The sequence below is a fragment of the Gopherus evgoodei genome, chromosome 8 (genome assembly GCF_007399415.2).
Source record: "Gopherus evgoodei ecotype Sinaloan lineage chromosome 8, rGopEvg1_v1.p, whole genome shotgun sequence".
Taxonomy (NCBI): domain Eukaryota; kingdom Metazoa; phylum Chordata; order Testudines; family Testudinidae; genus Gopherus; species Gopherus evgoodei.
The window spans coordinates 4,936,269-4,953,412 of NC_044329.1; the positions used below are offsets into that span (position 1 = coordinate 4,936,269).

At 41.3% G+C, this 17,144-nt stretch overlaps 1 protein-coding gene across 2 annotated transcripts; it reads right to left on the reverse strand.

Moving 5' to 3' along the window:
• Nucleotides 1-1,298: 1,298 nt before the first annotated feature.
• On the reverse strand, nt 1,299-17,081 carry MFAP3 (microfibril associated protein 3). 2 transcript variants are annotated; one of them, XM_030571917.1, is made up of 4 exons: nt 16,975-17,081; nt 7,393-7,879; nt 4,602-5,354; nt 1,299-3,527 (listed from the first exon to the last, which is right to left on the reverse strand). In XM_030571917.1, the coding sequence occupies exons 2-3, from the start codon at nt 7,682-7,684 to the stop codon at nt 4,612-4,614; spliced, it is 1,035 nt and encodes a 344-aa protein (XP_030427777.1). In that variant the 5' UTR covers nt 7,685-7,879; nt 16,975-17,081; the 3' UTR covers nt 1,299-3,527; nt 4,602-4,611. The 2 variants fall into 2 exon arrangements, with proteins under 2 accessions (XP_030427777.1, XP_030427776.1); XM_030571916.1 differs by having other exon boundaries at nt 1,299-5,354.
• Between the last annotated feature and the right edge of the window lie 63 nt (nt 17,082-17,144).

Here is a 17,144-nt window from a genome sequence, read left to right on the forward strand (position 1 = left end):
ATCTTATACTCTGCACAGACCCATATTAAAAACAACAAAATCTTTTGTGTTGGACTGCTAGTACACTGTGTCTTGAACCAGCAACATACATTTAAGTGTAACCCCAAATACAGGGCTAGAAGCCAGTTACTGACTGAACACTGACCCCAGCCCTGATTAGTGTGGATTTGTTACTCCTTCAGCTGCCACAGCCATGCAGTAAAATCCACATTGCAGGTGGAGAAGGATTTGGATTGAATTCCACTGTTCTACACATGCAGAAATTGACAACTGGAACCAAACTTTTAAGAACATTGTGATCAAAACAGATGGTCAAATTCTGCTCTCATTTACACTTGTGCAACTTCACTAACTTTAATAAGGTTGCCCCAGTGTCTTCAAGTGGGATTTACTCTGCAGATTGCATTTAAAACTTCGATGATAGATCTGACTGCGCTGCTACTCGGTGCTGGATTGTACAGTTCACGCTACGTTACCCCGCAGGGAGCACCCAAAACTTCAGGGCATGCAGAAACTGTGTGCGCGCTGCCACATCACTTTATGGATGCAGATAACTTCCCACCCCGCACAGTGGCCCGCAAATAGGGAGGGCGGAGTCATAGTCCCGCTTCCTCTCCGTCTGAAGAAATGTAGAGAGGAAGCAGCCTCTGTGCTTCTCTTAGTGCAGGAACTGGGAGTCTGCCAGGCCCTATGTGAGCTGAGCAAGTGAGTGGAAGACTTTTTATACACCCCCATTGCTCGCCAGCATGGCGAGGCAGAATCTGTCCCTTGAAGTTTTAATTAGTCCAGCTGTAGCTTTGTGTTGTATTAGTTATGTGTCTCCTTCTGTGGAAGGGAAGCTGTGTCAAACCATAGGAAAAAGGCTCCCAAAATCTAAGATTAGAATAAAGACAGAAGAACAGAACAATTGTCTCTATAGGCATGGGTCAGCAAATGTAGGTTTGAGGAGGCAAAGACTCCAATTTGTAACCACTCTTGTAGCTTGCTATAAGAAGCAATAAAGAAACCAAAGACTCTATTGAAATCAGTCAGGGCTGCTGTTCTGTAGCCATCTGTTTACGCAGCTGGTAGGAGTCGTTACAGATGGCCATGGGGACTTTAGGATATTATAAAATGACAAATCAAAGATGTTATGGCACAAATTGTCTTGCAGATAATCAGATACACAGGCAACCTTTACCAGTTTGCCTAACAGCTTTGCTGGCATTAGCTAAAGACAGCTGTTTATTAACTCTTTATGGAGAACCCTTCTTTCCCCCTTTCTGATGCAAGAGAATTAAAATAGATCATAAAACTCATGGGTTTTTTTGCTAAATTTATTCTGCCAATCTACCAATTAATTTTATGAAAGTATGAATCATATGCTGTTACATAACACAGTCACATTGCACTCTATAGAATACAAATAACCAAGACAAAGTTACTTTTAGATACAATCTTGGCTAACAAGTAGAGTTTACAGTACAAAAAGTAAAATTGAGGTTAGGAAGAAAAGATAAAACAGCCATGTGATTGTCAGAGACATTAATTGAAGCTAAGAAAAAGCATGCATCTTTTACAAGGAGTTTAAAAAAACTCCCACGTACGAGGTTTAAGTAATCTTTCCAAAATAAATGTTAGTTAGATGTATCAAAAAAATCCAAGCAGTAACAGATATCACTAACCTTGGAGTAATAGGTCAACTTGTTTGGAAACCACTATGTTAGGGTCCATTATCTGGAAATTATGGGTTCTACACATCATCATCATCATCCCGGCTCACAGTGTCATAGGAATCTGTTCAATACACTCGCTGATGTCATATTAGGTTCCAACCCTGCTCTGATTAAGTTCAGTGGAAACAAGATTGGGCTCTACACTTCATAAATGCTACTTATGTACTGAAAATCCTATAAAACTGCCTCTCTCCCAGAAGCGAAATGACTTATTACTATGGTAAACTGGCCATTTGATTTTGGATTTTTTTTTTTTTAAAGTTACTATCCAGCACATCATTTCTGTATTTTCTGGCCTAATGGAACAAGTCCTTTCTCTCTGCTACTCAGACACCAGATGAAACAGATCGATAGGCAAACACAGACTCGGTTTAGTAAGAACGCAATGTTATCTACATAAACTATACAAATTAAAGAACAGATTCAGTTAAATCGGGAGCTGTTCTCTTACACTGATCTCACATGGCTCCAGTGTCATTTTGTTGCACGCAAGCTGCCATTTTTGACGAGACATCTGTCAATCATTATTGCACATCTGCTGGTTTGGAAGTATTTAAAAGGAGCCTTGATTTTACAGTTCCATCTCCAAATTGCATTTATAACATGGGGACAAAAACATTAAGGATGCTGCCACCATATGTAGTGTGACAGTTTGAAAGAGGGGCACAGCAGCTTCTCTGAAAGATAGGCATGGTGAAGTGGAAACCCTATGGCCTGGGGACCCTACAAGTTTAGACTACATGGTCATCCCTTCTGGCCTTAACATCTTTGAGCTATGACATTCAAACTCAATCAAAGGAAATTCTTTTCACCAGAATGCACAGTTAGCCTGCAGAATCACTGAGGCCAGTAGTTTAGTAGGATGCAAAAAAGGATTGGCCATTTATCTGAACAAGAAGAATATCCAGAGTTAGAACCATGACTATTAAAGAATAAATAAAGAGCTGAGAAAGGAATATAAACCCTTAAGACGAAGAGGAGCATAAACAACCTCTAGCTATATGAGGGTGAGGAAGAATCTCTCACTAAGGGCAGGTTATTCCAGATCTATTCCTCTGAAGCACAGCCACCTGTCAGAAACAGGAGACTGGAATAGATGGATTACTGGGCTGATCCAGTCAGCAACTCCTTTGTTCCTGATAAACACAGGCCTCTCAGTCAAGACAAGCTCTGCTAGCCCTGCATTACTTGGGTTTGGCTTCAGAAGCTTCTAGGGAAAGAACTTAAAAACGCTTCAACCTCTAGTTCTCTAACACTGACACATAAATAGGATTTAGTCATGCCATTTATTACAAGGATGTATTACCGCAAATGACTGTGCTTTGCAGAATGGCACTCCTGTATCTGTTTGTCATCCACCTCCACACCTGTAAACGTAACCTTAAAATCTCTGAAGAATCTTGACTGTTCCCTCTGGAAACCACTCGCTCAAGTCACCTTTCAAACATAGGAAGCAAAGAAAGAGATGTGGGAAGCTAAGCGGTGCTCCTGTTGCCAAGTTGTTAAAATTATATGGCAATATGCTTCCAGCAGTTGTAAGAAATTAATTTGTGGAGTGCTTACAAGCCTTACATATATTTAAATCTCAATGCAATTTAAGTGATACACTTGTAAATGTTAAATAAAAAAAAGGAAAAGATCAGCACCAAAAAGCGAAACCAGGGGTCAGCTTCTCTTCTACATTCCAGTTCCTAGGGCTTGGATCTCCTCATCTGAGGAATCTCCTGGCACAGGAGAGTCTCTTACTAGCACAGGGCAATGTATGGTCAGCTCCGGTGCTAGATCTTCTTGCAGCTCTTACCACGGGGCTTGCTAGAAATGAAAGAGGGCGTGGCCAGAGGGTTACTGCAGATAGCAGAATCAGCGAGACATAACTAGCCACAGCAAAGAAACTGGCCTTAAGTTCCCCCCACTTTTCTTGTTAATGTTGTTTAGAAACAACTGCCTGAGACACTTGATCTGTAGATTTTTTTTGTTTTTTAGGACAACCAACTACCAGCTCGTCATCCCTTGCTCACGGCAATGTCAAATCCACCACAATCCTTTGGATTTTCTGCAGTGACTAAAGTCAATAAGGTTCGGGGGCAGATAATACTAGCAGTGCTGCCTTCCTGTACTGCCATGTAAAACAGAAACAGAGAAGGCATCTGGCAATACTGGTCATTTAACCATGGTGCTGATTATGTCAAAATCAAGATTTAATTTTCCATATACTACAACGGCATTTTGGTAAGTTTCTGCAGAATCATCAAAACCTGAGAGCCCTGGATATTCCATAATCTGCTTTGAAACAACGACAATTTAATCCAGATGCACAGACTGGCACTATTCCTTATTCTAAGTACAGTACATTTTGCTGGCAACACAGAAGCAAAATACACAAAGCAGATTTGCCAAAGCCCATGGTTTTGATGGGCTGCACACATCAAGAGGCAATTCAAGAAGAGCACACCTCTCAAATCATCATGACAATAATGCAGGCAGACTTGAATCTGAAAGAATTCGGATTTCTTTGTGTAGATGAAGAAACAGTTCACAAAGGAAAGGATCCTATGGCAGGTGTTTAGCTCAATTTAGCCACCTCTGATATAGTAACTGAGGAGACCTAGAAATTGAGTGTGAATCATCCCTTTGTGAAATGCTTCCAGTGGAGTATGTTTGCTTTACAAAATTGTTGCGAAGGAGTATTCCAAATGGCCTCATCTAAGCAGGCTTTACATCTATAGATCAGCACTGAGAAACATAGATGAGGAAATGCCCAACTTAGGTAATAGTTTTGGCACTTCAAATTCTGGAAAAAAATTCATTATTTCTTGTGCACATTTGACTATGGTTCCTTTTCTCACGACGCCCTACAAAAATCAGATGCACCTTTAATAATCCCACCTTGCAGGATTCAGCAGGCCTCTTCTTCAGATGGTAAAGAATGGCAGCTGTCATGGGAAACAGTGTCAATGCTTTGTATTTCTGATTGAAGGTGGACCGATACCTGGACTGCTATTTCTTGACCCTGCTCATTCATGGAGCCATCATCCGAGTCCCCTGCTGGTGAATTACTGCGCTTGAGCTCTGGGTTGATGGGGTAGATTGCATCTTGGGTAGTAAGGGCCTGGGTCTGTTTGGTGTCGCCAACTTCATCAGGATCATCAACTCGCACTGCTTCAAAGATCTCCTCCATGAATGCCCTACAGTTGAGGATCAAAGGTGGGAGAGGGATGCTTCTAGCAAGCTCTTCAATGTATCGAGCAAATTCCATGGTCTTAAACTGGGTAACTTTGGCCAGCTCTAAGGTTTTGGCAGATGTGATGATAGGAATGCGCTTGGCAATCTCAAAGGCTTTCTGAAGCTTCTCAGCCCCTTCTGTCCTGAAGAACTCATTGATGGCCTTCTCTGTCTTGCGGAGGTGGCTGCTCATCATACACAGACGGGTGATGTTTAAAATGAGGATGATTGTGAAGGCAACCAGACACACAATCATGTAGTAGATGCTCATGTCCCCCGATGTGAAGACAACCCTCAGAGTGACAGTGTAGTAGGAGGTGCCATTACGATTAGTGGCTGCACAGGTGTACCGCCCGCGGTCACCAAAAGTTACACTGGTAATGTTAAGGATTCTGTCAGTGATCAACCATCTTCCACCTAAAGACCCAAAAGAAACAAGTACAGTAATGAGGCAAAGAGAATTACGAAAATGTAACAAATTATGCTTACTCCTTTATCGAGATACAGGCCTTGGCACTAAGTACTGCATCTCTTACGTAATACAAAGATTCATCAATGATCATTCCGAATGTGGTGGAGATTTTGTTCTGTAGCCTGTTTAGTGAGAATTTACAACTCAGGTGCTACAAGTACTTTTCTACCATAAGATTTTGCTCAAATCCCACCCTTTATTCCATTTCGTATTGTTCCGTGCTGTGCCTTTAGACTGACAGCTCTTGCGGCATGGATTCCAGTATTTGTGTAGCACATTTTTCCCACTGTACAGTGCTGTGTTTATTTACTGCTCTACATAATTATAACGTCCAATTTTCCATGTGGGTTGACTACAGCAAAAGTTAAGTGAGACATGGAAAAAGTCACATAGTCAGTAAGGGTATGGTTATTCACTGCACACTAAGCCCAGGTCTGTGGGACCCGGGCTTGTGGATTTGGTGTTTCCAAGCCCATGCCTGAGCATCCAGACTGCACTGTATACCTGGGTTAACAATTGCTGGCCTGTCTCTCACAGCCGTACTAACGCCTCCATACTGCACTGCGCAGATCTTCTGACTTGGGTCTGTGACTTGACCTGCATCCTGACTGCAAAATGACAGGCCTTGGATCCAAGTCCCAGTGGGGCTTGCACTTGGGCTCTGACTCCCTCCACCCACAGCAAGGTCCTAGCACCTGGGTCCTGCTGACCAGAGTCAGACTGAATTGCGTGTGGACAGGAGAGGGGCTTGGGCTCAAACTCAAGTCACAGCCTGTGTTTAGTGCGCAGTGTAGACATATCCTAAGTAGTTCAGCTAGTGTTAAAACCCATCCCTGGAGACCCAGTCTTTTGCTTTAACCACTACACAACCGTGCTTCTTCTACTGACTGACAAAACTCTTCGTAAAAAATAAAGTAAAATAAAATAATAATAATACTGGTTTCCCAAGCTATTTCCTATATATTTACTAAATTAGGGATGACACATTTGCTTTCATAACTCATTCTCTTCATTTACTCTGCTTTCAATTACATTTCCAGATGGCACCTAAAGATTATTTTAGCTGCACATAAGCTGGATAATACTCCAAATTAACAGGCACAGCATTAAGAGGATACTGTCGAGTAGCTCAGGTTCACAATTTGACCTAGCTTAAAACTCGTTATCTAATGAGGAATGTTTTCCAGATTCTATAAACAGTATTACTTTTTTTCTTTTTTTAAATTAAACACTGAATGGCTAAGAGAGTGCATCTCCCTCTGTAGCAATGGTTAACCAGCAAAACCATTCCCTGAGCAGTTAAACATCCTGTTGATTTCCAGAGAGTTGCTGGCACATAAATCAGGAAGTAAATGTAATCAGATAGTCTCTCTCCTTCAGAAAGGACAAGAAAACATGAGAATAGTTTGCCAGCTAGAAAAGGTCACAATTTGAGCGAAATTATTTTTAATGTATGCACCTAAGATGTTATGGTGTCCCTAGTCTCTGCTGGTCAGAGGGTGGAGACGGATGGCAGGAGAGAGAACACTTGATCATTATCTATTAGGTTCACTCCCTCTGGGACACCTGGCATTGGCCACTGTCGGTAGACAGGATAATGGGATGGATGGACCTTTGATCTGACCCGGTATGGCCATTCTTATGTTCTTATAAAGAGCAGGGCAAAATAAAAAATCAGTTATGGAGCTGACACGATGGCTTTTTAATTCTGTACCTTTGAAGCAAGACAGTTCAGCTGTACAAGATTAAGCATCAGTGCAGAAAGGGTTGGCCAGTGGTCGGTCACTAGCCTGGGACTTGGTTCAATTCCCTGCTACGCCACAGGTTTCCTGTGTGACCTTGGGCAAAACACTTCGTCTCTCTGTGCCTCAGTTCCCCATGTGTAAAATGAGGATAAACCTCTCACGAGGGTTGTGAAGACAAATATGTTAAAGATGGTGAAGTGTTCAGATACTATCTATCTAAGAGAGGAGCAGAGCTTACCTTCATCTCTTTCATTGAGCAGCTGTGCTTTTGAATTGTACCAAAGGATAAATTCATACTGGCTGATGTTCAGTTTACATTCAATTAAAGCACTGGCCCCCTCCTTTGCTATGATATCATGATGTGGTGGAGAGTTTGCCAAGACTCGGAAGACTGGATGAAGTGAAGCAGTCAGAGAAATGGATCTTGACCCAGGTGTAATTGTCCTGTTAGAAGCTACATTTTCCAGTGCAAAAGCAGCAGGCAGACCAGCACTAACAATCAAAGCTAACAGGCAACAACGGAGCTTCATGAAAGATTAGAGAAAATTGTTTTTTCATTTAACTTGAAGTAAGGAGCAGGATGTGTAATATCAAGCTGTCTGCATTAAACCGAGATCAGTGAGGAGGGTCTTGAGTTGTTCATTGATAGAGAGCTTCCTGGAAATATCTGAATCCTAGTGCATTTTCAAGACCATCAATGTTAACAGTGGAAATGGGAAATCCAACTGGAAAAAAAAAAAAGAGAGAGAGAATTAGGTTTGTTAATAATACCAAGCTTATGTGGTTTCCAAATCTCATTTCCAATAAACAGATTTCAGACTAAAATAATTTAAACTGTCAGCCGAGAGGTTTGGCATCAGAGATGAGCTCAGGGTATGGCAAAGGGATGAGGGTAAGATGGTATTAGCATGATCAGTACTCCAGTCACTTCAGATGTACACTTGTCCTCCCAGCAAAATAAGACATCTCAGGGAGGCTAGGCATTAGGGGCAAAAAGAATGTAAGAAAAGGGCCAAAGTGTTAATAGATTGGAAATGCGTAGCTCCCATTGGGATCAAAATGTGGATTGTGTGTTTGGCAGACAAAGAAAAACAGTTTTCACAACAGGGGGAAGACGAAGGATGAAAATGTAATTTTTTTCCAAGTGATTTCAAGTCCTGATTTTCCAAAGGGTATCCACTCAGCCTCCTGTTTTGTACTTACAGATAACTGTGGATGCATTTCGTAGCCCTGAGACAATTAATTACCTGATTTGCAGGTACAACCAGTAGTTAGATGCCTAGGTACTATAAAATGCACCCACAATTTTTTGTGCTTGGAAAACTGTATCTGCAATTATTTGTGGGCACAAAATGGAAATTCACTTCTGAAATCTGGCCATTAATGTCTAAATGTTCTTCCTCATGACAACTTTTCTTACTTCCACATTATCAGACTCCACATTTTTACCGTAATCTGATGCTGACAATATTGCACTAATGGCTACTACTATTTAGCACTTACAGTACGTTTTTCATCTCCAAAGTGCTCTAAAAGCTACGAGTGCCAAATTATGCTCTGCATCTCCTAGTGATGTCAGGGGGTATTTTGACTAAGGACAGGACCCACAATTTTCAAAATGAAGGTGTGCACAAGATAACGGATGGCATTAGAACAAAAGATCAATATAAATGCTTCTGGTATATATCAGTTTTTTTCCACTGACAACCAAGAAGCAAAACATTTCAGTAAATACACTGAACTCCAAGAATGAATTGGCACGAGGAAGGTTTACATTTGTATATAATTTTCATGAAACCTGACCAGATATTTCTGATCTAATAAATGTTCCTCAGACTCACAGAATCATAGAATATGAGGGTTGGAAGGGACCTCAGGAGGTCATCCAGTCCAACCTCCTGCTCAAAGCAGGACCAATCACCAACTAAATCATCCCAGCCAGGGCTCTGTCAAGCCTGACCTTAAAAACCTCTAAGGAAGGAGATTCCACCACCTCCCTAGGTAACCCATTCCTGTGCTTCACCACCCTCCTAGTGAAAAAGTTTTTCCTAATATCCAACCTAAACCTCCCCCATTGCAACTTGAGACCATTACCCCTTGTTCTGTCATCTGGTATCACTGAGAATAGTCGAGATCCATCCTCTTTGGAACCCCCTTTCAGGTAGCTGAAAGCAGCTATCAAATCCCCCCTCATTCTTCTCTTCTGCAGACTAAACAACCTCAGTTCCCTCAGCCTCTCCTCATAAGTCATGTGCTCCAGCCCCCTAATCATTTTTGTTGCCCTCCGCTGGATTCTTTCCAATTTTTCCACATCCTTCTTGTAGTGTGGGGCCCCAGACTGGACACAATACTCCAGATGAGGCCTCACCAATGTCAAACAGAAGGGAAATGATCACGTCCCTCGAACTGCTGGCAATGCCCCCACTCATACAGCCCAAAATGCCGTTAGCCTTCTTGACAACAAGGACATGCTGTTCATCATTCCTTCCAGACTGTCCCATGGCAATGAAAACCAATTTATGATGGGAAAAACACAAACTAAAATACCCTGGTATCTTAATGAATATCTGACTTCAATCTTTATCATCTGTTCTTCTACCAATAACAAATGCCAGTAGGGTTGTATTTCATAACTATGACAGTACAAAGGATTAAGTGATTCATCTATATGCTTTATATAAATGAGGCAGCAGGCACTTGATAAGTTTTTCTCATCATTTTGACATTACTAGTTAACGCTGCTTATAGTACTTTAACATACCACAGAGGAATAGGATCACTGCACAAAGGATTACTCTACAAATGAAGGCACCTATTTTTTGCTCTTTAGCTCCTTTATAGGCTAGATTAATCAATCATATCCAGGAATTAGGAAATTCATTTACCATATACTATGCAGGCTCAGAAATTTTTATTAAAGGTTATTTGCCCAAGGACGATCTGGATTTCTAGTCTGATAAGATAACTTTGTCCCATTATTGGTTGCTGTTGTCAAAAATCAGTTAATTAGAAAAAACAGTATTGTTGTTTGGCTCTCCTTCAAGGTTCAACTGACAGGCATGTCTAAACCTGAGGTGGAGTTAAGAGTAGGCCCCAACTGTTGTTTCTGTGTAAACCCACTGAATGGCACTGAGCCTGTCTCTCCCCCCATTCTTTTTTCTGCATGTCTCATTTTTTGTTTCTTCCTTTAGGATGAGGCCAGCAGCTGTGGAAGGAACTCGATTAGTGCCACGCTACTGAGCAGAACCCATTTCCCACAGGCAAGCTGACAAGGAATGGAGTTTCCTAGTTAGCTGCATTCCACCAGGGGCATCTCTGGGAAAGCACAAAGAAATGCAAAGAAACAGGGGCTGATCCAGTTCTGCTGGAGCTAGAGCAGGCTGTCCAGGGAGATATTCTGGGGACATTAATAAAAAAAGTTTAATACGTACAAGACAAATGCAAAGTTTCAGAAGGATATTTTCCCCACACACTTAATCAAGTGACATGACGTCTGTTCTCATTTCTTGTATATATATGAGACACTATTTTATAACACAGAGGTTCTGCTTTTTCTTTAAACTTCCCCCTAACCCACAGGAAACAAAGTGCAATAAACAGTTCTGTATAAAAGAAACAACAAAGAGCAAGAAGATTCAAAGTTTATATTGACACACAATCTTTCACTCATTTTTTTTTGATGGGGGTGAAGACAGAACAATAATATGAATTAAGGCCAAGGTGTTAACCTACCCTTTGTCTTTAATGTCACAATTTAAATGTTATTTCAACTTAGGGGTTGCAGCCTACAAACCCTTACTGATATGAGTAGGATGCAATCATGAGTAAGCATTATTCATGTGATTAAAGTTTTATAGCATCGGTCCTAGTTTTGTCAGATGAGATCTGATTCAATAAAAGTTGTGGAAATCTAGTTCATTTAAAAAAAGGTGTTAAATATAGTTTCAGATACTACACGTTTCCACATGTCCCTGCTGCCAATTTTTGTGGTCTTATCTTATTTTTTCTATTTTTAAAAAAAGATTTCCCTCGTTTTATTATTGTTGTGTGAAAGACCATTCTAACAGGGCAAGAAAACTGCCAATATAGGGGAAACAGAGAAATTGACTATAAACAAGTGCAGTCAAATGCTCAAAGTAAACACACTGAAAAAAAAAGAAATTATGTTTTTCTTTTCTCTTTTTTTAATTACAGTCATCTTAGGAGTGGCTTATAAAAATTATAGCTAGAGCAGTTTCAGATAAAAACGCTCCAGGAGTGAATGTTTTTGGAAAGTATGAGCAAAATCAGGACACTTATTTTTCAGTTAGGAACAAAACATTTCTATTTTAAAAGATTTTACGATCTGTTTTCTATGCAAGTACAATTGAAAAATATCCGAACACTACAGGAGGTGTATGCTCCTTCCTGAAAAACAGTAACTAGGGCCCTGGTCCTGCACAGACTTACACGTGTTTATCTTTACACACTGTAGGCCAGATTCTGTATCACTAACATCTGTGAGAGTTTTGACACTGACTACAATAGGGGCAGGATGGGATCCTGTGAGCAATCTCACTGACTTTAACAGAATTACTCACAGTGCATGAAGTTAAACATGTGCTGCATAAACTTTTGTATGATCGAAGCCCAGAAAGAAAAATAAAGGATAAGAAATGAAAAAACAAACAAGCAAACAAAAGTTGGTGTGTGTTGGAACGTGAACAGCACAAATATTCCCATTAAGTTTTCAGTGGGTACTATTTATGTGACTATGGAATCATATAATAAATATAAATATCAATGTTAACTTCATACGTGTGGTTTTCCAGCTGCTTTTGCTATGTGTAGTTACAAAACTGACTAAGCGCTTGGCTATGAAACTGGAAATACACAGCACAAGCTGTTGAGTGATTAATGTTTTACTGTTCAGTGACTGTTAGTTATACTGTTAAATGTAACTTGAATATACAATGGGTCCAAACCTGCCACCAGATACATACACATAGCTCCACTTGACTTGAATGGGAGTTACAAAGGTGTATCTGAGGGCAATTTTGGTTCTGACAGGTGCAAAGGGAGCATGTTGCAATTACTACATGACAATCAAGTTCTATATTTCCTCAGTTCAGAGTGTTTCAAGTCCCAATCCTACAGCTGCATGTGCAGGTGGACATCCTTATGCCTGAAGGATCAAAGTCTAAAATGCTAATCTTAATGCAACATTCATAGATTCATAGACTCTAGGACTGGAAGGGACCTCGAGAGGTCATCGAGTCCAGTCCCCTGCCCTATCAAAGAAAGCTATCAGATTGGTTTGACACGATTTGTTCTTTACAAATCCATGCTGGCTATTCCCTATCACCATACCACCTTCCAAGTGTTTGCAGATGATTTCCTTAATTACTTGCTCTATTATCTTCCCTGGCACAGAAGTTAAACTAACTGGTCTGTAGTTTCCTGGGTTGTTTTTATTTCCCTTTTTATAGATGGGCACTATATTTGCCCTTTTCCAGTCTTCTGGAATCTCTCCCGTCTCCCATGACTTTTCAAAGATAATAGCTAGAGGCTCAGATACCTCCTCTATTAACTCTTTGAGTATTCTAGGATGCATTTCATCAGGCCCTGGTGACTTGCAGTCATCTAACTTTTCTAACTGATTTTTAACTTGCTCTTTTTTTTATTTTATCTTCTAAACCTACCCCCTTCCCATAAGCATTCACTATGTTAGACATTCCTTCAGACTTCTCAGTGAAGACTGAAATAAAGAAGTCATTAAGCATCTCTGCCATTTCCAAGTTTCCTGTTACTGTTTCTCCCTCCTCACTGAGCAGTGGGCCTACCCTGTCCTTGGTCTTCCTCTTGCTTCTAATGTATTGATAAAAAGTCTTCTTGTTTCCCTTTATTCCCATAGCTAGTTTGAGCTCATTTTGTGCCTTTGCCTTTCTAATCTTGCCCCTGCATTCCTGTGTTATTTGCCTATATTCATCCTTTGTAATCTGACCTAGTTTCCATTTTTTTATATGACGCCTTTTTATTTTGTAGGTCATGCAAGATCTCGTGGTTAAGCCAAGGTGGTCTTTTGCCACATTTTCTATCTTTCCTACACATCGGAATAGCTTGCTTTTGGGCCCTTAATAGTGTCCCTTTGAAAAACTGCCAACTCTCCTCAGTTGTTTTTCCTCTTAGTCTTGATTCCCATAGGACCTTACCTATCAGCTCTCAGAGCTTACCAAAATCTGCCTTTCTGAAATCCATTGTTTCTATTTTGCTGTACTCCCTTCTACCCCTCCTTAGAATTGCAAACTCTATCATTTCATGATCACTTTCACCCAAGCTTCCTTCCTTAACATACATTTCTGCAGTCTGTACAATATATTTAGATAGCAGATTTAGGGTATATCCTCACTCCAGAGTTGAGTGATTGACTTAACTCCTCTTAAATTAGCCCAGCTCCAGTGTGAGCAGTCACACTGCAAAATAACATTGCAGCTGCACAGAGGGGTTGTGTCAGCAGCTGAAGAGTTGCGCTAACTTGAGCTGTAGTCTAAACCAGTGGTTCTCAAACTAGGGCCGCTGCTTGTTCAGGGAAAGCCCCTGGCGGGCCAGGCAGGTTTGTTTACCTGCTGTGACCACAGGTTCGGCTGATTGCAGCTCCCATTGGCCACGGTTTGCTGCTCCAGACCAATGGGGGCTGCAGGAAGGGCGGCCAGCATGTCCCTTGGCCTGTGCCGCTTCCCGCAGCTGCGATCGATCGGCGGAATCTGTGGATGCAGCAGGTAAACAAACTGGCCCGGCCCGCCAGGGGCTTTCCCTGCACAAACGCAGCCCTAGTTTGAGAACCACTGGTCTAAACTCACTGAAGATAAAAGCACCAGCACACTTGGATTAACCATTTTATGTGGTTGGGATATGAGTTAAGGGCAACATGCAAGTTAACTCTGCAGTGAAAACAAGTTCTTATTTTCCTTACTGAATCAGACACAGAGTATCTTATTATACTGAATCGCTGTAATCTCCTGACTAATGATATTTTAGAGTCAGTGGAGATAATTCCAATATCTCCAGTGGTTTTCTTGGGATAATTTTAATAAATCAAAATGAAGAAATTAAGTTATTAGATTTTCAAGTTTTTTTAACTTTATTTCTAAACTGACATTAGAAACCTAAGTCAATTATTTCAACACCGGAAATATCTAGCAACATGTTCCCTCAGTAGAGTGAGCTAATTATCTTCAGTAATTGCATATGCTAACCCCTATACGTGCAATGAATTTGCATAATGTATAAAACATCAGGAGTGATGGGGCATTTAATTTTACCATTAAATTCTTCAAGGTCTGATTTCTTATAAATTGTTTGTCACATTTCCCTTTTTGCAAACCTATTATTATTAAGCAGACAATCATCTTTCATTGTCAACTGCTGGAAGAGAATGTTTTGCTAAATCCATATTACTCAACCATCATCACATTTCTGCAAAACAGCTGCTGAAGCTGATGATAGAGTCAAAAAGAGGATAAAACATGACAAGTGCAAACATCACATTCTTCAAGAAAGTATTAAAACCAAGGCAAGAGAAAGCATTCACAGTTGTAACTGGAATTGTTTATGTCTGAACCTGAACTTAAGCTCAACATATTTAACCTTTACTGAGCCGTAAGAATGGCCATACTGGGTCAGACCAAAGATCCATCTAGCCCAGTATCCTGTCTTCCAACAGTGGCCAATTCCAGGTTCCCCAGAGGGAATGAACAGAACAGGGAATCATCAAGTGATCCATGCCCTGTTGCTCATTCTCAGCTTCCAGCCATACTTAACAACAAAGAGTTGTGGAGGAATAAATATTCAAGATGCATGTAGTTATATGAGTCAAATCTTTGGCTATCACCTGTGAAACTGACAGTTTAACTTTAGCTGTCAATGAGATTACTCATACTACTTAAAGTTACACGCATGCATAAGTCTTTGTACGATGGAGACCTGAGAAATAGTAAGTTATATAGCTCTACATCATTGGGTGTAACATCATTTCATATATGATAAACTGGAATCAAAAAACCAAGATACACTTCCCAATCCCTAGACTGTCCAAACTAATTGGGATATCAATTTTAAAATATACCAACTCCATAATAACCAGCATTGGGACTATCAGACTGTAGGCCTGAAGTCTGAATTTCCTTATCTTTAAAGATCCTTCTATAATCATCTACAACAACAATAATTAATTTTCACTTCAATCACAAACCTACTTTTTCTTGACTAGAAAATATTATCTTACTGTATATATAATCTTTGCATGGCCTGTCAAGTAGTTTGTTATAATATACATTCGAAAAAAATAACGTTGAAATTAGTGTATGACAATAGACATTTTTTCCCACATGATAAATGTGATAATATATTAGAATCTATAGGGGATTTCAAAATAAGTAAACTGAAAATTGAGTCTCTCGAGGGCCTCACAGCTGCATGTATTTATGCATTTGCTTAATTCTATTCATGTGAGTAGTCTTACTGAAATCAGTGTGACTTCTCACAACAATATTCATAGTTTGAAGTATAAAATCCTGATCATTAGGCCCATTGATTTCAATGTGCTTTGAATTAGACCTAAAGCCCCAATTCAAAAAAGCCCTTAAATACATTATTAAATTCATCTCAATTCAGGGAGGCACTTAAATCCATGCTTAATTTGAAGCATGTGTTTGGTTGCTTTCCTGAATCAAAGATTAAGGCTTCAATTGAGCATGCTGATTCATGTGGGCAGACCCTTCCATCCAGGGCAGAGCCGTACTGATGGCAATGGGGCTCTGCAGGATGAGGGCCTGTTTGCCCAGATCAGTTTACAGGATTGAGGCCTAAGACTTAACCATTATATTTCTCCCCTTGTACATTTTATAAGAGGGGCAGCCAGCTCTAGAGACTGTATGGTGTCCTAGTGCCCATGTCACTGATAACAACCATAGTGGTAGAGTGTGAAATAAAGATACATTTCATGATTTAAAAAAAATATATTGCAATTTAAAACAAATCTGATAGCAGCTGCAAATTTCTCTCTCTGATTTAAAAGTGCATCAATGGCTCAAATATCAGAGGGGTAGCTGTGTTAGTCTGGATCTGTAAACGCAGCAAAGAATCCTGTGGCACCTTATAGACTAACAGACGTTTTGGAGCATGAGCTTTCGTGGGTGAATACATGCATCTGACAAAGTGGGTATTCACCCACAAAAACGCATGCTCCAAAACGTCTGTTAGTTTATAAGGTGCCACAGGATTCTTTGCTGCTTTTAATGGCTCAAATGACATTTTAAATTGTAATAAAAATGAAAACAAAACCCAAACAAATCCTCAGACCAAAACACCGTGCCCAGGGCATCCCAAAGTGTCAAGAGTACCATCCCAGAACACAGGGCGGCCGGGGTAGCCAGGGCTCGCTGTGATGCAGCGGGGCCCTGCCAGGCTGAAGCGCCGTGATGTCATGACAGAGCCCTGCACTGAGTCACTGTGATACAGAGCCCAGGTGAGAGGGGGTGGGCTGGATCGTCTAGCCCAACCCCCTGCATGACACCGGCCACAGGGCATCCCTGAGTTAACCCTGTCTGCCCCCAGCAGATCTCTAGGGGAACACAGTGCAATCTCCCTGTCCTGCAGCGTCACTACAGAGCACACGTCGGCGCAGTGACGTCATGACCTGACTGCCCGGGGGCAGCATGACGTCAGCCCGGGGCACTGCAGCCTCCGCCTAGGACTGAACAAGGCTTCGCCGAGATGCCCCCTGACATCACTGCGACGTCACCGCGGTGACACGCTCTGTCGTCACGGCACGGCAACTCACCGATAGGCTGAAGCTGGTGGGAGGTGGGTTTGGCCGGAGGCCCGGGTCCGCTCGCACCCCTACGCTGCAGAGAAGCCAGCGGGCCTTTCCTCCCCACGGCCAACCCGGAAGTGCCTCTGTGTCAGGGCGAGGCGGCTTCCGGGTCAGCGTGCCCTTCCGGGGTCAGCGGG

Coding starts and splice junctions, on each gene's coding strand:
- MFAP3 (XM_030571917.1), bottom strand. CDS start 7,684: ATGAAGCTCCGTTGTTGCCTGTTAGCTTTGATTGTTAGTGCTGGTCTG. Junction 5,355..7,392: donor GCTCAATGAAAGAGATGAAG/GTAAGCTCTGCT, acceptor TTGGGTCTTTAG/GTGGAAGATGGTTGATCACT.